Here is a 21,247-nt window from a genome sequence, read left to right as displayed (position 1 = left end):
GAAGCTAAGTCACTGCTTTGGCTTCCCTTCTTCCACACCTCCACCAGGGATCAAAACAGATCCCTAGGCGGAGGAAAAGCTTTGGCTGTGCAGCCAGTATAATTCACTCACACTCTTTCTGAACAATTTATTTTAAAAATATTAATAATTTCATTAGAGATGAGCGCATTTTCCGGCTATTCAGCTCATTCTCCCTTCCTAATGCTGACACTTCAAATATACTGTTATAGAGTTATACCATTACTAGATTAAAAGGATGTCACAGACAGTGTCAATTATGAATTCAAGTGATTGCATTAAGAGAGAAAATCTGAAAGTATTAATGTTAGTTGTCTGGCATTATTCTCTATGCACTATAGGTAAGAAGGAAAGTTAGAAAAGCTCTACATCCCGTATCAGGAGGTGGGTAACGGTGGCCCAAAGTTTATCTTACCTCTATTTAATGATCCTCAAAAAATTTCGTACAAGAGGAGCCCAAAATTGCCAGCAAAATCTGCAGTAGCACAGACTTGGAAACCTTTCAGCTGATGGATTTATGTTCCTTGAAAAACAGAAGTAAAAAATTTGCCATCAAGCCACCAAGCCCCCAAAAAACCATGAGGAGCATGGAGTCCACAGGACCATGCTACATCATAGCACAGAGCCAAACAGGGCCGTTATGTAGGTATACATATGTAGGTTTTCCCTTATGTTGTCTTCCACCAAAGCTTCTTTGGCTGCCTTTGCTGGCTCTCAACCTGCCACTACCTCCAGCTCAGACCAGGCACAGCTTTTCTCCTGCCCTCCTGTAGACACTGGGCAGGAACTGGCATGCTGTATCAATGTCACTGGCCTGCCAGCATGCTGCAAACAGCTCTGTTTTGCTTCATTACCGGTAATACTCTTCTGCAGCTATTACATATATATAGCTACTTGTCCTTTCTCCAAAATGGTGTCACCCATCCCTCACAGCCTGCAAGACAGACAAGACAGACATACCTTCATACCAGTTTTGTTCTGTCCCTGCTCTGTATAAACAGGCTGAGATGATGATGCGTCCCAGGAAGCTGAGCTGGATGAGCTGTAACAGTGACAAGTGGCTCCTACTGCCTGCCACTACCCAGGAGAAAGTCTGTGCATTGCACACTATCAAAAAAGTGAGCAGGGATTTTCCTCAGATGAATTCGGACTACTGCATTTTATAGCCAGGTGAGTGCTAAATGTATGTTTGTATCAGAACATGACACTTCACACAGTGTATGATGTCCCATGTGCCGAGTCACTTATTTCTTTACTATTTCAGTTTTTCGCCTTATCATGTTTTCTACATTCTTTTTTTAAGCAGCCATCTGTTGCAATTACAGCAATGAATTGCACCAGCACAGATGGAAGAAAATCCGTAAGGTTGCAGAGTCAAGATTTCAGTGATTAGGAAATCCCTGAATTATGTTTGATTGTGCAATCAAAATTTGTTCCCCATATGCACACGCTCTAAGAGCCACCTCCCGAACGCTGTGATCATGTGCTGCCTTATCACATGCTGCTTACCTCTGCCTCACTCCACACACAGACCCTGGCTCCAGGAATGAACTGGAGAGAAAATGAAGCTTTATTTTTTGCACGTGAATACAGACAGATCAAGAGAGAGGGCTCTTCCTTTGCCATGCACCGGTAGCTCAGGTGCAGAAGCTCCAAAACCGTGCAACAGAGCACGAGCTGCAAATGCAGCTCCAGTAAAATGCACATCAGCAATACAGGAGTGAGGTCCCCACCGCCATCCAATGTCCAGTCTGTGTAAGTGGAAGTTTGAGAGTTTCATTTTGAAACAGCTGTGAGGTCGTTTGGATTGTTTTTTTGTTTTAAATGGGTAATACAACATAATTTCCTCCCAATTTGTTCCTGGAAGGAGAAGACTAGTTTGGCTCACATCTTCCAAGAGATGAAGCAGCAGAGAAAATTTCAGCCTGAAAGAGTAACTGAGGAAAATGTGAAGGTTTTATCTTGAAAGCATGAGAAAACTGTAACCTTGGCTGGTATTTCTCATTCAGCCCACGCTGTGAAGTAGCTGCATCTGAGGGCATTTCTTTCTAGGTAGGTTTGATGTCCATTTTTTTTGTTTGTTTTTCAGCCACAGGATCTAAATCACATTCTCTCCTGAAGCAATACAAAATTAAGCGAAGTTTGGCCAGAAGACATGGAAAACAGCAGAAAACAAAGATTTTGACAGTCTGAATGCTTCAACTCCAAATCTTTCAAAATGACGGGATTCAAATTTTCCCTCCATGTGAGGCCCTGAGACCAATTTTACCTCTGTTTAATTCAGAAGCACCGAGTTATGACTTTATTTTGAGCTGCACAAAAATTGTTGTCTAATCTGAAGCCCTCCACTCCTTGAGGGTTATGTAAGACTCTGCTTTCCCTCTGTGGGTATGGTTTGGAAGATGCTTTCTAGAGACATACGTCTCAAATGTGAATGAACGCCTCCGTATTTGGCTAAATGTTGGTTCGAGGTACCTTTGGGTGACTGTGCAAGGCCAACCTCCACATGCAGCATTCACTTAGCAGGGGCAGATCTCTGCAACAGCACTTTGGTTCACCTCAGGAGAGAAAACTGGGGAAAAGCCATCACTGAAAGCATTTCTACAAATCACACAAGTCCAAAGAAGCAGTGATGTTTCCCTGCCCTTGGAACACTTGGAGTTCTTCTTCCAGGGTTAACTTACTGCTCCATCAGTTATTTCCAAAAATGCATTTCTTCACTCTGGGTGGAGGGGAATTTCCCCATTTCATTGCCCGGCTCCACCATCTTGATGATAACTGAGCTACTGAAGGCAGTTCTCACCTTGCAGAAGGGAGGTCAGCTCTGAGTGAGGGAGGATGCTCCATTCTCCTTGCCACACAGGAAACACAAGTCAGATTGCGCTGTGCTATCAGTAAACTCACCCTATTTTTTCAGCAACAAACTCTTAGTTTTTTCCAGCAAGTGCACTTAATATATATAATTTTGTTTGCCAAGTGGAGTGGTGTTGCCTCCCTCCTTGATTATAGTTAAGTAAAAGAGTTTTTGTTTCAAATGGGAAAATAAATGGAACAGATTCTCTGGCCATCCAACACTCACATGCACCTCTGGCATGAAGTTTATCACTCAGCATGGGTGGGAGGAAGGAAATAGCTTTTTGGACACCCTTTAATACAATATGGGAAGCTGATCATGGTAGAAGATAGTCCACAATCTATTATCTTTGACAATGTTTTACAAAACTGTCACAGTGGTATGCAAGGCAGAGAAGAAAAGCTTTGGGCCAAATCCCTAGAAAACACAAAGTGCCATATACTGGAGAATATAGCCCTTTGTCTACAGTGTATGGAATTATTCATGCCAAATCACTTCATAGGAAAATTTGGGTTTTTTCCTGGTGCTGGACAAGTTATTTGGAGGCACAGTGTTGCTGGTTCCTGCACAAGAACAACCTCTTTATCCATCCAGCCTCCACCTAGCTCAGTATCCTGCTGCTAACTGCATCCAGGTGGCAAAGGGAGGACCTGGAGCAAATGAGCCTTCAGCCCCAGCACAGAACAGCAGATGATGCCTGAAGATAAGCCAAAAGCCTCTGTTTCTTCATCCCAAAGGAAAATGAGCAAAGTACCCACACCATTTCATGGGTTTCTGTCTTACTAGCGCACACATAACAGATTTCACAACTCTAAAAATTGTACCTGTTTGTTAGCCAAGCATTTGTTCCTACCTGCCACCTTCTGCTAGCTCAGTGGTAAAAGCATGTGTGCACTTGGAATGTGGAGCTTCAGGCACCTCTTTCTGGGATTTCAGATGAAATATCCATATTCCACTGGCAGAGCAGAAAGGAAGCACTACCTGTTTCTCTCATCTATTAGAAACATTCCGACTGGGATTTCTTATCTACTAACGTTTCCAAGGGCTGACCTGAAGGACATGGGCTCTGTTTCCTTGAAATAGCACACAGTGCATTACATCAGGCTTGTGTCTGTCCCAAGCTGAACTACTCAGTAACTGGAGAATGGAAAAATGCTGCCAGCGCCCAAGTTGCATGTTGCCACCTCCCTCTGTAAGCTCCTTATCTGGGGAACGCCTGGTGGATGGGACAGCAGAGCTTATGCCAGAGAGACCCGTTCCTTCTGTGGGCTCGAATGGCCCCAGACATCCCACTGCAGCAGCAGAACTTGGCAGGATAAGGCCCAGTATCACAAGGCAGGAGGAGGGACACACTCAATGACTTATGAGGATCACCCTTCCCAGGCTTTCGTAGTGCTGCGTATAATGCAGCAGGATTCTGATGAGCATGGAGGGGCAACAGGTAGTTTTGCCATCAGAGGGAGTAAAATCAGCTTAGGTGAGCATCTAAGGGTGTCTGGCTGGCAGACTGCCTTCTTCCAACACAGCCCAGTGAACTCAGCTCCACCGCCACGAAAACAGTAGGATTTGTATTTTAAAGTGCCTCGTTGGATCAAGTGCTCACAGCCAAAGCTGAAAGCAAGTCATAAGGGGAGGAATGGGGTGGTGGCAGCTGGGAATCTGGCAGCTGTGCGATCTCTGGGGGCTACAAATGAACATGTAAATTTCTATATTAAGCAGCAAATGCATCTATTAGGGTAAAATTGCTCCAGCTTAATTGTTAGATAGGCATGTTTGTTAAAATACAATTTAAGCAAGATCGTATCGTTCTTCCTCACTCAAGAGTGTGCGCTCGATAACGTCGTTTGTCAGCAACTGCCTATTATGTTAAATAGCTGAGGAATTGCTGGATATCTTTCTGCTTAGATAATAACATTAAAGTTTCTTGAAGCATTTTAGAAGTCTGACTAATCTCTCTGTCTCTCTATTTTATTTTTCTAAAGTGAATTTAGTGCTGGTGAAAGGTTCCAGATTGACAGCCCTGGAGACAGGAGCGGGCTGCTTATCCACGTAATAGGCCCAGGCCAGACAGCTGCAGCCAAGCTCTGCTCCCTGCAGCCATCAGCTCCTGTGCCGTCATTTCGGACACTTTGCCGAGTCTGAGATGGTGACGGGCATGACTTTGTCTGGCTGATATTGTATGGTTTTCTTTATATCCAGAGAGGTGGTTAAACTGAATCATTTCTGGAGAGGCACTAGGAGCCTAACTGGGTCTTATCTCCATCCTTTGGACTATTAGGGGTGCAACAGGACTTCAGCAAAGGCACAGTGAGTAGGGAGAGTTACTCTGCGTGGCCTGCTGATCTGAGATGTGACAGCATTTGGGCAGGCAGCCTTCAGGACACACAAAGCAAATAACCACAAAGCAATCAAACAAAGCAAGGCTTTGAGGCAAACAAAGCCTCAAAGCAATCTTGAAGTCCAAGCCTGAAGAAGTGCCTGTAACTGAGAACTAACAAAGATGTGGAAAACAGTCTTGGGCTGAAACTGCCTAAAAATGCAACAGATGGAGCTAGGTGAGCAACGGAAGATTTGTTTGCCATCTCCAAAGGAAAACAAACACGTTTGTTTGACACACAGCAAGTTGACACCACCTGGCTGCTTGGGCAATCATCAGCTGGCAGCAATGCTCAGGAACCACCACAACGAGCTGCACTGCAATGGCAGCCTGGCTACAGGAAAGCTGATGATATGTGGTACTAATGCTATCCAAGTCCCTGACTCACAACTTCCTCTCATTACCAAGCAAATCTAACCAGAGTGGGTAGAGCTGGCTGCTATCTTAAATGAATGAGGAGGATATTTTCTTTGGCTGTCATTTCTGTTTTCATTTGCAGGAATGTTATTGGTCTTCAGATGCCATCATGGCACTCTTGGAGGTAAGAAATTAACACGGGCTATTATTTCTCTAAGCCTTTCCTTTCCCTCGCCAACAGCATCCAAACATCCACATTCAAGCCCAGCATTAGCAAGCCTGCTACTATATTGTACTGGGGTAACTTCCAGCATCAAATCCTTCTGAGTGAAAAGCCATCCTATACAAGATAAATGACCTTTACTCAACAATTCTTAAGTTGCTCTTGAGAAATTCTGTAATTGTTGGAGGAGGGAGGGGAATAAACCACAAGCCTCAACAAGGAGGAAGGTTTTACACAATAGTTCCTTGTTTTCCAAAATTTCCCCAAACAAATATCGTACTGGCAATTTCCATACTTCTATTTCAATCTGTTCTGGCTGTCAGAAGAAGAATATCTACATCCCCAGCCCTGTGAAGACATATGTACATTCTTAATATACACATAATGATTGCTGCTTCGTGCAGCTACTCCCAGGATGCGAAGTTTTGTTTGTACACAAAAGCCTTTACAGAATAGGGCTTTTGTCTTCTTATATACTTATTCAAATGAGCTCAGATATCAATTCAGTTCCTACCATGGGAATATTACAATTGCAAATAAATTCTCTTTTATTCCAAATATTGACTATTCCAGGACACAAAGTGAAATTGCAGACATTTGGTTATAGCTGTAAGCAGTGCACTCATCCTAAGTGCAAGGAGCTGAGCTCGCTCCAGTCCCAAAATTGATTTGGCTCCCACACTCCTGCAAATTAGGTTCCATATTTCCATGCTTAAGCACAAAACCAACCTGTAACTTTAACGCTTAATATTTAAATGAAGTGTTTAATGTTTACACAATAAGTTCTTTTTTTAAATTTAAACCCTTGCCTAAGCAAGACAGAAAATAGTAATGGGTGAACCTCAAACCACTGACGGCTGGGTCCAGTTCAGAAGCTTTTCCAAACCTCTTCTGTGTGTAAAAAGCATTGACTGAGAGACTCGCAAGAACATGAGTCATCTGGATGCGGCTCTGACTTATAGGCCATCACATTTTGAGTGATGGCCCCCAAGTTCTCCTTCTGATCACCAATTTTGCTATTGCTTTCAAATTTAATGATGCTGAGTCACACTGGTGATAAAATCTTTGGAAAACCAGTTTAATCTGCCTGCAGAGCCAGAGCCAAACGGAGGTCTGTCTGAGCACTGCCCTGATTTGCTCCCATCTCAGCCTATTCCAGTCCACCCTGGAACATTCCCTGAGGCCAGGGCTGATGCAAAGGATGATACAAAATTAATAGATTTGCATTTGACTCCCCAGTCATCCTATTACCAGAGGTATTCCATAAAGGCCCTCTGATTTCACCTGCAGCACCTCTCTGTCAGCTTGGTTTATGTTAAGAGCCATGGAAAATTGTCAAACCAAACCCTGTGGCTAATGTAAGATGTAAGAAGCTGATGCAGTTGTTACATAAACTTCTGACAACTACATTCACCCAAACTGCACCCCAGAGCTGGGCAATGCACCAGTTGTTTTGTTTTTTTTTCTCAAGACTGAATGTATGTCCACTGTAAAGAGGAAGCTGCACACTCTGCAGCCATCCTTAGGGACTTCTCTCTAGAGATTGCAACATCCAAAGCCTTAAAAGGCAGCCGTGGACAGGTCTGGGTGAACTTGGGGTCTATAGGACATCAAATGCTGTTCCTGATCTGATCTAACTCACCATTAATCCATCAGGTTGAGGCTTCCCATCTCATTTTATCTGTTTATTGTAGGGTGATACAATCCACCATGAAACCACATCAGCCTTTATACACCAATAAACAATTTAAATAGTCATAGCTCAGTGGTCCAGAAATAATAACCATTTTTATCATTGAGGGATGAAGGGAGACAAGAAAAGTTAATAAAAAGGGAATAACCAAGCTTTCTGGAGCCTAAGCTAAACCTGATACAGCCCAAGAGTTTCAGTTCAGTCATTGTCTTCTTCAGCTTAATTCCTAGTGGAAATAAACTTAAATAGTTAACCAGTGCCACTGAGTCCATCAGAAGGAAAAAGGAAAAGAAGAGTTTTGAAGCTAGAGCACGAGTCCCTAAGCAAATACACACACAATGACAACAAACAATCAAAATAAATTAAAACCCAAACTGTTTAAACTCAGCATATATGGCTGCTGATGTTAATAGTACTAATTTCACTGGCTTTATCACCTTCTCCATCATAATTGCTCTGCCTTGATGGAATTACTTCAGTAACATCTGGACCAGCCTCACCTCTCTGCAGTTGCTCATCTCAGGGCACTGTGACCCTGCAGAAGCAGGCAGAGGCTGTGCCATAGTGAACCAGCTGTAGCAGGAATTTGTCCATTGGTACTTAGGTTTTCTGTTTTATCACTCCAAACAGAAAGGAAAGGACAAACAGAGAGCCAGAATTTAAGAAACATTTACTGCCTTTAAGCAACAGCAGTAACTTACAATATTATCCATCATCTATGACACTTCCTAGGAATTTCTGGACTCATTCCTGTGACAACTTCAGAGAAGAAATCTGGGCTCTGCAAGGACCTGAGTTACATCCTCTGATGGCAACATCACAGGGATCAAATTCAATCAAAGGAACCCAAATAACCTATTTCTATTCTTGCAACTTCTGGTAAATTTTATTTCTGTAACTTGAGGTGATTATTTTTCCCCTTTGATACCATTTTCAGTGCATGCCCTTCATTTCCCCTGTGGAGCCAGCCCAAATGTCACAGAGACTATTAATGGTGTATACTTAACACACATACTCACAGTATGTTCATTCTCAGGAAGACTAAACATTATTGAAAGGTTACAGCATTTATTTTGATGTGTGTCTGTTTAACCAATTCTAGCAAATGTTACACAAACACAAAATGGGCTTTCCTTCCCTGTTCCTCACCAGCCATCCCAAGCCATTGATTTTTAAACAGAAATCCTTTCTCGAATCAATGAGGAATTTAAAAGCTGGTGTCACATGGCACATGGAGATGGTTCAAATGTACAACAAACAAATATGTAAAGAAGAAAGAAATGTTTCATCCTTTCTCCCTGTAACCCTACTGAAGCCTGTTAACAGCTTCAAGTTCACCAGTTTCTACCAGCTTCTGGTTGATTTCAGGGGCCACGTCTCCAGCAGCAATATTAGGAAGAACGAGAAGTTTGGTTTCTGTTTTGATTCTCATTTAATGGACGACATTTGGATGGACTTCTTGTGATTCCTAAGGATTTCATTGGGACTGAGCTCAACAGTCAATAAATAGAGCCCTTCTTGTGGCTGTTCCAAGCACAGAGAAAACAACAAACTCGTAAAACATGAGTTAGAATTTAAATTTGCACAGTATCCCAGCTGCAGTTTGAAGTGGACCTAACACTACGCGTCCATCCTCATCAGCCACCACTCATCGGCAAAAGTGGGATTAATCATCTCCACTACAGCTACTAACAACGTTATTGATTATGTGTTATTTCTAGAGAGTTAAACCCTTAGGGCAAAAAAAAAAAAAAAACACCAAAAAAAAAGCCAAAAAAAACCAACAACGAATAAATGCAAAAACAAAACAATAACAAAACAAAAATAACACCAACACAGAAAAACCTAAAGCAAACAAGCCTTTCCCTGCTCTTGAAAGGCAATTCTGCATAAAACCATCGAGATTTATTGCTAGGGAAGCCCCACCACACACCTTGGTTGACATCAAAGAGAGTCAAGGGCATATGAGGCCACAATCAAGTCAGGCAGTTTCTTCCACCTTGGTTTTTCATTATGTTGCTTTGGACAATACATCAGTGCCATCAAAACACTGTGCTAGCATGAACGCTGTTCACACAGAGTCAGAATCATATAACAGTAGCAGCTATTATTTGGAGTATTAGCAAAACTGATGAATCCCCAGCCCAAAAATACAGCCTTACACAGTCGGACACCAATCAAATTCAGCATCTTGTCTTTACGCTGCGAGAAATTAGACTGACTCCTTAACCAAAAGGTCAAATGTGAAAATAAAGGCAGGAGAGAAGGCTGTCCTTTCCTCGAGCACTTTGCTGCTCTGACACCTTGTCCTCAGACACTAAGCTGCCTTTTTTGTTAGGAACTCATCATCAAAGCCACCCACCACTGCCCTGCTCCCCACATACCTTCCCACTGCCGGCAGGCACCTGCTCAGGCTCTGCCCACCTGGGGAAGCTGGAGCAGCAAGATTTGTAGCTGTGGGCAGCTAGGAAGTGGTGTCAGAGCCCGTGGAGGCCTCCTAATTGCTCCCAAGGAGCCCTGTAATCCTACCTGTGTCTTCTCCAAATGGAGCAATGTCGAATCTTGGGGGATGTTATGGGGTGAAGGAGAAGCCTGGAGTTAGGGCAGTAGAAGCAGAATAAAAGAGCAGTCCGTTCTCCATCCCAGCCACTCTTCCTGCTCTCTGCAGTGTCCTTGTGTTCACGCCCGTCCCAGTCAGACTGTGCAGCTCTTGGTGCCCTGCCTCCAGCAGAGCAGTCTTGGAAGAGGGAAGGAGAGAGACGTCATGCCTCGTCTGGAGACAGCAATCCTTGGTCCTCAGGAGATGACCTTGAAAAGAAATGCCCTTCTCAGGGCAGACAGCCCAGTGATGCTATGGAAGGGAGCTTAGCAGCACTAGCACAAATAGCCATTGGCATTTTCCTATTGCCAAGACCGCAGCCTTAAAAATAAGTAAATAAAATAGAAACCTTAGACTGGGCAACATCTTCACTCCTTAGCCAACTGTGAGGAATAACAGAAGGTTGCACCCTCTGCTACCAGAGAAGAGGGCCACTGGGGCAGTGGGTTTACTACTTCCACCTGGAAGCATTATTTCATGTGATTTTTTGCAGCACGTTCATCCCCACAGTGCCAGGGCCCTTAGGAACACAGCAGCCCAGCTGGGGGGACAGTAAGGTTCACAGTGACCTGTTCCTACCACGGCATCCCATGTTGTCCCTGTGCAGCAAGGACACCTGGGGGTGACCCATGGGGACACCTCAAGCAAAAAAATCCTGCCTTTCTCTCACCTCAGAGGATGAATGAACCATCAAGCACAAAAACATAAACCCAGCTGGAAAGAAACAGGAACTATTCTCAAACACGATATGAAAGCTCTTACTCGAAGTATAAAAGTAAATATTTTCATAATTCATTTTTCAATTTCATGCCACCTCTGCAATAATTATTTGCGGCGAAGATTCTGCCTGCCAAAATGTTACAGAACGCTACCAACACAGCCAGAGACATCTTTGGGAAGAAACTCACACAGCAGCCCCACAGCCACGAGAAGCAATGGATGCAGATGTTCGTGGAGATGGGCAGCAAGGGCACAGCATGGACCCTTCCCCAGGGCAGGTCCCAGCCACTCCAATGGCCCTCCACTGTGCCTCCTGTTTGCAGCAGGGCTGGCAGCAGGGGAATTTGCCCGATATTCAGGCAAAACAGGGCCCTACGGGGTGCTGCGAGGCTGGACGTGTGCAGAACTATTTCGGCAGAGGACTCAAACAGCTGCATAGTTTCTGACCATCTCAGCACAACAACCCCATGTCAATACGCGGAGAGGAATGTGGAGACCTCAACGGTGCCTCTCGACACCCATCTGTTTTTTAGAGTCGACTTCCCTGAACTCCTCTGCAAACTATTAGCACGCCGAACGTCCAGTTGAGGGCTATGTTTTGTGTGTGTGCTTTAATTCCAAAGTAAACTCTTCTGCCTCGAGAAACATGCTACACAATAAACTAATTTGAGCTGAGCTCAGTTTAATCTTTCTGGGCTTTTTGTTGTTTTGATCTGATCCCAGAAGTGGAAGTCTGGTTTAGGTATCGTGTTTTTGTTTTGTTTTGGGGTTGAGGGTTTTTTGTGGGTTTTTTTTTTTTTTTTTCCCTCATTCTGGGATTTGCTCTCCACAAGCCAGATTCCTGGATTTGACAAGTTCTGTTTTATGCTACTTACACTACCACCTGCGCAGCCAGAGAGATTTAAAAGGCTGACTTCCCTGTTGGTAAAAGCAACAACAAGCAAACAGAGCTGCGTTCAGGACAGGCTGAAAAGTAATTGGCTTCCTTTCTTTGTACGAATTTACAGACATGTCCTTCCCTGTTTTCCCTGTACGCACCCAATCCTTTTCCTCTTCATAATGTGCTTGCTTCATCTCACAGAAGTTCTCCTGACGTGTTGGCATTCTTTAGTAATCCTTTTTTACACTCACTAATTAGCCCCTGCTTAAAGACATAACGAAGGGGAGCCACACCATTCCCAGGCTGCCTTGGGGGCTGCAGTGGCCATTCCTGCTGGGCAGCATCACCTCACCTCCATGCCAGCTCATTGCTTCCCTCACCAGGCCAGAAAGACCCAGAGACCACAGCTGTCCCGTCAGGAGCCCGGTGATGCAATTTGCCCAATATCCAGGCAAAACGAGGCCAAACTTCCTTGCCTGGTGAAGTGACTCACGCTGAACACACAGTCCTGCATGGGGTCGAGAGGAGGTCTGGGTGTCCTGATTCTCTTGTGTGGCTCAGCAGACCACAGATGGAGCAGGAAGGGTGGGGAATGAGAGTGATGGAGCAGAGCAGAGGGCTGAACCCCACAGAACCAACCTGATGGGTGGGAGATAAGCCTGACTTACACACTCTTGCTGCAGGGTTTAATTTTGGAAAAGCAAAGGTCAAAGTTTTGCCCAGTTCTTGAGGAAGGTCTGCCAAGCACTACTGTAACAGCCCAGCTCTCTGAGTACATCACACCGCACTAACGGAAAAGGAAAAATAATAATAATAAAGAAGGAACAAGTAATCCCTTTGTATAAAAATAAAGCAAATAATGTACTGTAAATATAAAAGTTATGTGGAGAGGTGAGATCTGACATTACAACTCAATGGGATTCTCCAATACAGTGTACAACTCGGAAAGTTACCTTAGAAAAAAAGTGGTTTTCTTGACTTCATTCTTTCACAAAGCATCATTCTTTAGCTGGTAAGACAAAAATAATAACAAAAAAAAAATAAAGGCCAGCTGTTCCCAAAGGTAAGTGGGACCCTTCCTTCCATCTGCACACCTTTCTCTTCCCTCCAGGCTCTCTCCCTCCACTCAGATAAATCTAAATGAGTAAAGCACACACAAGAGAACACAATGACTAAGACCTTGATGTGTAATAATACGTCTGTGCTGTAACTAGACATAAACCTTTTAAAAATTAAAATAGGTGAGTCAAAGCTACAGAGACCTTTCTAAACACCAGACAGAACCAAGAAAAAAACCTCATCCCACATCAGGGCACTTTCAGTTAAAGCAATTTTTACTTAAATAAAGCTGCCTATTATTGTAATTGCAAAAAAGCTCTTCATTTCAGTTTGGCTTTGATAATGAGGCATTAAGTAAAAGCAGCATCCTGGACAGACACCGCCTCCATTTGGTTCTGTCTCCCTCCAAGTCACTCATCTTCACCCACTGGAGACACAAGGACAGACTGTTACTTCAAGCTGCTGCAAATCAGATGCTGTTTCAGAAGAGCCAGGATTTGGGAAAAAAAGCAAAGCTTCTTGTAAAGATTGCAGTGCTTGTCGGTCCACAGAGCAAGATGAAGTGCCAACAGGTAGGAGGAGATACAGTCACTGATGCACAGCAGATGCTGCATGAACCTGGAACTAAGAATGACTTGCTTGAGGCTGAGCTCCTGTAGAACTGAGACCCAGAACCTGTATGCCACACAGCAGCACATCCCTACACAGCCCACACTGCAGTGAATGGCACTCAGACCCACAGAGCGACAGCTTCACAAACCAAATTCTTCTCCCACTTTCAACACTACTAGCTAAGAAGCTAGTAAGACTCACATCCACAAAATGCAGAGCTGAGAATAGCTCCATTCAGAATCAGTTGATCAAATAGGCCATAAAATACATTAAAAGAAGAAGAAAAAAAAAATAAGTGCTGTAAGTGAATATTCAGTCTATGGTTGACAAAAGATAATTCCACATCAAGGTACTCTTGGAACGTAGGAATGTAAGATATTCTGCTCCAGGCCTAATCCTGATTAGGTGCCTTGGGCTAAAAGGAAATACTTTACAGTTCTGTTACAAAACATGAATAAACAGAAGCCTTGGGTTACAAAAAGTGAAAACTGAGTAGGGATTCCAAGATTTACCCCATTAATCATAAATTACTAAGAAAAGCAATTCATAAAAGAGCTCACTTTGTTTCCTCCAGGTTTTTTTTCAAAGCAGGAGCAGCCGCAAAAACGTAAGAACCGATGATAAAATAGCAACGATTGTGTAGGAATTGCGTCTAGGATGTTCATGGTCAGTTGTTCATTAGGATGGCTCACTTCCTAATGGAAGGGCCAGGTTGTGCAACGACTGCTTGCACAGGGAGGAGTTATGGATGCAGTGGTCCCTCCGGCCCTGGCGGGGCTGGAGACGCCCGTCCTGAGCGCTGGGGCCGTGGTCTGGCCATCGGCTGCAGTGATTCAGGCAGCAGGGCTTCGGTTTGCCTCCTGGGAGGCTGTGCTCAGACCGTCTGGGCTGGAGGTGGAAACGTCTCGTTAGATCATCCAGCTCATCTTCCTGCCAGCGCAGGTTTGTCTCCAAAGACATTTTCTAGGATTTTATCCAAACTGCTTTTACGAAGTCCTAAACAATGGGATTCCACCATCGCGCTGCTGTGACTATTTCATAGCCCAGTGTCCTTTGCTTGTAAACATGTCCTGATAGCCACATTTATTTCATGTTGTTCCCATGTTGCTCTGCCATTCGTAACCCCAGACTGCTCCCTCTCTGGCAAAGGGATGGCATAGAAGAAAAACTCAGCAGGATTCACCCTGCCTGCAGTGGTGTATCCTGCGGTGACAGATTTCTCTTCAAAGGAAATAACAAAATTCCAGCTCAGGAACCAAGATGTCCCCTGGATCATCACCATCTCAGCCTTGTTTGGTCATCAGCTCAGCAGATCTGGAAAGGATTATTTGGGGGCTCTCTCTGCTTTCCCCCTTCTACATTTAGAGGCTCTGTATCCCAGTCATGTTACACCCTCACCTGGTATCTCTTGCTCCCTCTACTGCACAAAGTCTCATTTGGCCACATCAGTGCAGAATTATTTCTTTTTTAATGTTGTTCTGGACTTAAGGTTTACATCCCAGAAACCAGCGCACACAGCATAGCTGCCTTAGTCAATTTAGACTCTCTGTATCAAACATTTCTCACCACAACACCGTATGAATCCTGAAACTCTGATAAATAATGCATTTGAACAAAAGATAAATACATTTCCTTCTATTAGTTACAATTGCCGCCTAAAATAGTAAAGGAGTTATTGGGTTACTAAAGCAGCCATGGTTTCATTAAGAACATTCACCATTCAGATGGCACTTTGAGCCCAAATAGGATAATTTCATGTTCCTTTGGTCCTTGTCCCCCTCCACTTATTGGCAGTGAGAGATTTACCTGATTTGCTCCTTCACTTTCCAGATCCTTGCAGAGGCTAATGAAGGAATCAAGCCTTCCTTTGCTGCATTATTTAATCTCACCTGGGCATAATAAATGCAAAATCCCCAGCACTCATTACAATATTTGTAGTGCTGGGCCACTTTTACAACATGAATACAACTGGAGCATTGTTGTATCTTGAGATTTTTCGAGAGGTCTCGCTACTAGGCATTTTCTCTCAATGTTCAGCCTGAGTTTTACTTATTTTCCTGCATCTGCCTATAGGTTTGCCTCTGTTGGCTCAAACTAGACATTTCTGTTTCTCCCTGGTATTTATGTGTTTGAAGATAGTTATCATATGCCTACTTAGTCATTTTAAACCAAGCAGCCATATTTAGCTCTTTTTAATCTTCTCATCATAAATCATCTCGCCCTGGTCTCCTTTGCCAACATCAGGAATGTTTTCCTATAGTTCCAGAAGTGAAACATGCCCTGGTTAGAAAACAGCTTGTGTATGATTGCAGACAGAAGAACAGATTCAGAAATTACCAAAAAAAAAAAAAAAAAAAAAGGAAAATTGAGTATCCTCCAGCAGGTAAAATTCCCATGAGTTCCCAATCTTGTGCCTTTGGTTTCCTGCTACAAAGTCCTTAAAGAAGCTCAGAACTAGGCAACAATATATCAAAATATCCAACAGCACACCTAATCATTCATGTCATTTCTGACCCTTTGCCACTTGGGCTCGGGGCACTTCCTTCCTTGCACTTTGTTAAACGTGTTTTTAATCTGCTTAAATTGCACAGCAACATGGCACAATGTAAATGGACGTATGACCCAAGCAATTTTTAAAGGACTTTTTTACAAAAGTGGCTCTTTTCCATTTGGCCAATGAAAAGGATTGGGCCATATCTTACCTCGTGTGTAGGCGATGGATAAGGGAAGGATGGATGGGAATCCCAACACCCTCTTTCCGCACTGCTGACCACGCACTCCTCTTGCTGGGAGGCAGAGATGCTTCTGCAGTCGCTCTGCCCAAGGATGCACACCCATCCATACTGTGCACAAGCTCATCTGCTGTTCACATTCACTTTGGATCTTTCATCCTGACTTTTCTAATGGGATGGAGAGTAGAGAGCAGAAATGCCAGGTAATTATCCTGTAAAAGAAACCACTCTGTATTCTTCCCCTCCTCCCTCCTTTATTTAAGAGTTAACAGAGGATTTCCGTGTGTAATCAGCCAAATACTGCAGTACAACTCCAAAAGACAAAACAAGGGCTTTTTTTTCCTAATACATTTCTTCTACTGTTCACTTGTTTATAGGATTCAGTCATTCTCAACAAGCCAAACCTGGCAGGACTAACCCCGATCCCACATTCAGCAAAATTGCTGCTGTGTTTATATATCCAAGGGGACTTTTCAGAGAGGGAGAAAAGCACCTCCAGTATGTTAATTCCTAAGGACTCAACGATTAATGAACTAATCTTATTACACGTGCCGGGGGCGGAATCCTGCTAGATGAAACCTGAGCTAATGAATTAAAGCCCCCAAACTCCTTTGGCTGCATAAACATGCTTTTAATTTCAGCTAACCTTTTCAGTAATAATCCTTTAGGATTTTTTTTCCATTATGCTTATACTTTCTGAAGATACGTGACTCCTCTTGGATACAAGCTCCTTTGTTATTTTATTTCTTGGAAATATTTAGCAATGTCCCAATAACTTCTTGTTAAAAGTGTATTTGCTTTTCCTGTCCTGAAGGTTGTAGCTGAGTTTTCCTCACTCTATTGAAGGCCTTTGGCTTTTTACTGAATTTTTACTGCTGGGAGTAAACAAAGAATAGGAGAAATGTTTGCCATATGTTGATATAATGGTCACATTGTGGGAGGTGAGCTGAGAGGAAGGTTCCCCCCCCTTGACATCATGGTAGAAGTGCCCTTTTTCCATGGTTAAAGGTGGGTATATAAATTACGGTAAATAAAAGCCAACTTGAACTTTCACTTCAAAGGAAACTCATACCCCGTATTATTACAGAAGTTGAAAAAAGTTGAAAAAAGGACTCCACATGTTTAGGGACATTGCTCAGAAAGACGCTCTAATTATGAGCAACTTATGCTCACATGAGACCAACTCCCACACAGGGACTCCCCATAAAAGTCACTTTTTCCTGTGAATGCCTTACATGCCATAATGGATAACAGTAGAGGAAACACAGAAGTAGAGATTTTTGACAATCTTTCAAACCTATTCCTACCTCAGCACCTTCGATTCAATTTAGATTCTTATCACTCTTCTTTTCTTTACTGTTTGTACATTGCCCATGGAAATGTACATAATTCTGTTTTAGCATTTTTATGAATTTCCAAAATAAATTAGGTCTGAGCTAAGAACTTGTAGCAGAACACGTTGGTTGAGTCACTGATTAGCCTGCAACCATGGTCTTTATTTGAAACAGTTTGAACGTTTATTCTGGGAGCATCAAAGAGATTTTCATGTCTTACTAGGCAAAGAAAGTTGTGAATGAATAAATGAATACCAACATGAAGAACTCACTGCCTCAACGCAATCCATCAAAAAGAAATTAAAAAGAAAAAATCCTTCGCAATTTTACACCAAGAGAGTTACTGCCATGCAAAAGCCCAGGTGGGCAGGAAGGATTATCACTTTCAGACCCACCTCGCTGGCTCTGAAAACCTGCTAGAGAAGAATTGGAGGAGAGGACTTGTCAAACTTTTCCTTATGTCCCACGAACAGCACAGTCTCTCCTTCAGATAACCAACATGATGTAAAATGTTTCCTTTTTTTTCCTTCTATTTCAAAGACAAATCCCGTTACAAATTCAGAACATGTCCGCAACTAATTTGGTTGGCTTGCAGAAGATATGCAACTTTCCCTCTTAACTAAATGAGAAAAACACCAAAATCAGCAAGCAAACTCAACTCCCCTTTTTCAGTCTCACTCTGCTGAGATGGATGCCCACAAACACTATCTTCATTTCATTTTGGGTTGGTTAATCTCTTTAGATAGCTTATATTTACTTGACAGTTCCTGGTCCTACGTCTTCCAAACATGGTTTTAAAGTAATTTCTTAGTTCTACTGTTCCATTTTCTGTACTGGGAGATGCATGGGCAACTGTTAGTCACAATCAAAATAATCAAAACATCAATCATTCAAAAATGGATAAATCCTAAGATATCAGGAAAACACTTGACAGAGAAGGAGGAGGGAAGCATCAGGGCAGGAGACTTGCAAGCAGTAAGATCATCCATTGAATTTGTCAGCATAGTCACACGCACACCTTGGCTGCTCTGATGTGGTTTAAGGCCCCCAAACTTGGTCTTTCATGAGAAAAAAAAGCCATGCCTTTTGCAGAACATAGTTCTTTGCTGAGAGAATGGCACAGAACCAACCATATGGAAAAGGTGAGAGATGTAAAGTCCAGAGTAGCCTCAGGCACGTCCGGGTATGCAGGGGTTCAGGGTTCTCCTCCCTCTGCCACCACGACGCAGCCTCCTCACGTGCAGTTTGTTTGTCTTGCCTACATCGACCTGGATATCAGTAAAGGATTAACTACGTGAGGCCCAGATTTCCATAGGGACTTCAAGGAACAATGCAGCACAAAGTCTAAAAACTTCAAAAGCCTCACTTTGTGCAAAATGTTACCCCACGGATGTGTTCAGGTTTGCTCGAGAATAAGTATGATATTTCGTCGAGTCTTCAGCAAAAGTCTTTGGCTGAATCTCGGGCCAAGCACACCACGGGGAAACGACAGGCAAGCAGGGATGGCTGTGTGAAGGGATTCCTGATGTACACAGCACCAAATGTGCTGCCTGTACCTCAGTGCCGAGCAGCACCACACTGGCAGCTGCAAGGAGCTCGCCTCACACATGTAGCCTCCCCCCTCCATCTTTCTTTTTCCAGGCATCCCACTAGAAAATATCACGTCTAATAGTACTCCTCACTGGCACAGCTCACAAATAATTCGTTAGGTGGGACAGCCTCATCGGGCCCTGCTGGCTGTGCTGCGGGAGGAGCGGGGCTTTGTTGGCAGCAAGCAGGGGAGCCCTGGGGGCCATGGGCTTGGCACGAGCCGCTGCCCATCTCCTTCCCACAGGTTTATTCCACACGCTGCTGTTGGCTGTTTTTTTTTCCCCCTAGCCTCTCCCTCCGTCATTAAATAATAAGCAAGTATGTGATACCTCAGCAATGAGACGGGGCCGTTGTGAGTGAGATACAAAAAAAAAAAAAAAAAAAGAAAACAAAACAACAACCTGCTATTTTACATTCTCCGGAAAAACGGGTTATAGATTCTATATTTAAATAAAGGTTAGAACAATAAAGCGGCAGGTTTTTTTCCACAGTTAACTCTCGTCTCCTCAGACAACAAATGCTGAGTAACTCCTCGGCCCTCCTGCGTCCCACAGCCGGCCAAGGAGCTGCTGTTTACTGAGCGTCTGCAGCCATGGTGCCAGCCGCAAGGCACTGCCTGCCGGGGAGCAGTCACTTGTCACAGGGCTAAAATAAAAGAGGGGAGGGAGGACGGAGCGTAGGCTGGGCCCTGGGGAGGGCCTCTGGTGGGACACAACAGGCAGCGCGAGGGGCACGGCCTATTTTTAGCCAGCTGGAGTTTCCACGAGGATTCCGAACTCTCTGGTTTCATTGGGGCGGGTGTGCTTTTTTAAGAACGGGTCATTTGAAATTGTGGTCACGTCGCTCTATGTCTTTCCCTTCCAGCGTGAGGCTTGGGATATAAATAACAAACCTATCAAATAAACCAGCAATCCCGCTGTACGATGCAGATAAGGACTGGCCCAGAGTCTGAAGCCAGGCTGATAAATGAGGGTGGGGTACGGCCCAGGCAGCACTGCTGACAATGGGCGCAGCGGTGGCCGCTGGGCTCAGCGCTGTGTCTGTGCTCTCAGGGCTGCTTTTCCCAGGCTGCAACAAAATCACATTTACCCACTCAAACCAATCATGGTCCAAGCCCGTTTTCCATATGCATGCAATTTCTATATATGCTTTGAAATAAACAAGACACACGAAAGCCAAGCTCTCACGCCAAGTCCTGTGACGCCCTGTATGGGACCTGTCCGTTGCAGCTTCTCACAGCACTCCCAGTGACTGCCCAGCGATTTGGCTGTCAGCTCCCTGGCTACATACTTGCACACATCACCCCTGACCCCAAGATGGCAACCCACCCCCTTCCCATCCTCTCAAGAAATTATTATATTTTTCCCCCCGCCTGACAAGGCTAAACTGTCTACTTACCGTTCCTCACACAGCAGCAGCAGCTGGGAGCATCTGGCATGGGACATATGGAATTTAATTTCCCGATATTTACATAGATTGAAACAATTCCGACTCCAGACTTCAGAAGGCCTGTTGCACCAGACCTCAAGGCAAAAGCTTTCAGTTCATTTCATTTTTCTCCTCTTCTTTTGGCGAATGAGCTGGGAATACCAGTTTAAAGTCTGCATGGGCTTTAGGAATTTGAAAGATACTCAAATCCTTGATCTACAAGGCTTACAGGGTAAGTGCTGCTTTTTTGCTTCTGGGGAATCCAAAAGGACTTTTAAGAGCCCTAGCCACTTTAAAAATACCTTTTTTCAATGACCTTGACTAGATTTGAAACAGCCCATTTGAGAGTTGTGCACATGTGGCTATGGATAAAAGTTTCTTTGTAAAAATAAAATGGCTAAAGGGAAATATTCAGTCGTACAGGGGAGAATGAAAAGGGACATGTCAGGTGCTGATTGCAGGGCCAGCACTGCTGCTGTAGAGCAGAGAGTTAAACCAGGACATGCTCCTGAGCAAGACAGATGCTATAAGCAAATGGCAACACAGAATGTGGCTGAAACCCTGTACTCCTCCGAAACAGTTGGTTGTCTTTACTTTGCTGGTCAGCTACTATCCATGACATTTCCAATAATTGCAGAAACAGAGACTTTAAAGGTGATGGAGTCCATTATCAACAAAGAATTGCCAGGGATGGCAGCACACCAGTCCAGCTTTGCAAAATCCCTCTTGTAACAACACTTCAAGAGAATGGCTTAAAAAATATCCCACCTC

The 21,247-nt window shown here is 43.8% G+C and overlaps 1 protein-coding gene across 2 annotated transcripts in view; it reads right to left on the bottom strand.

Moving 5' to 3' along the window:
* Positions 1-21,247, bottom strand: part of PAPPA (pappalysin 1) — a 345,861-nt gene that overhangs the window by 184,493 nt on the left and 140,121 nt on the right. For both annotated transcript variants that reach the window (XM_090121651.1, XM_090121650.1), the window contains one exon: positions 16,095-16,292. In XM_090121651.1, the coding sequence (XP_089977777.1) occupies positions 16,095-16,251 (157 nt within the window). In that variant the 5' untranslated portion in view covers positions 16,252-16,292. The remainder of the gene's footprint in view (positions 1-16,094; positions 16,293-21,247) is intronic.

Source organism: Phasianus colchicus, chromosome 19 (assembly GCF_987193195.1).
Source record: "Phasianus colchicus chromosome 19, bPhaCol1.hap1.1, whole genome shotgun sequence".
Classification (NCBI taxonomy): domain Eukaryota; kingdom Metazoa; phylum Chordata; class Aves; order Galliformes; family Phasianidae; genus Phasianus; species Phasianus colchicus.
This window is presented reverse-complemented; position numbering and strand designations above follow the sequence as displayed.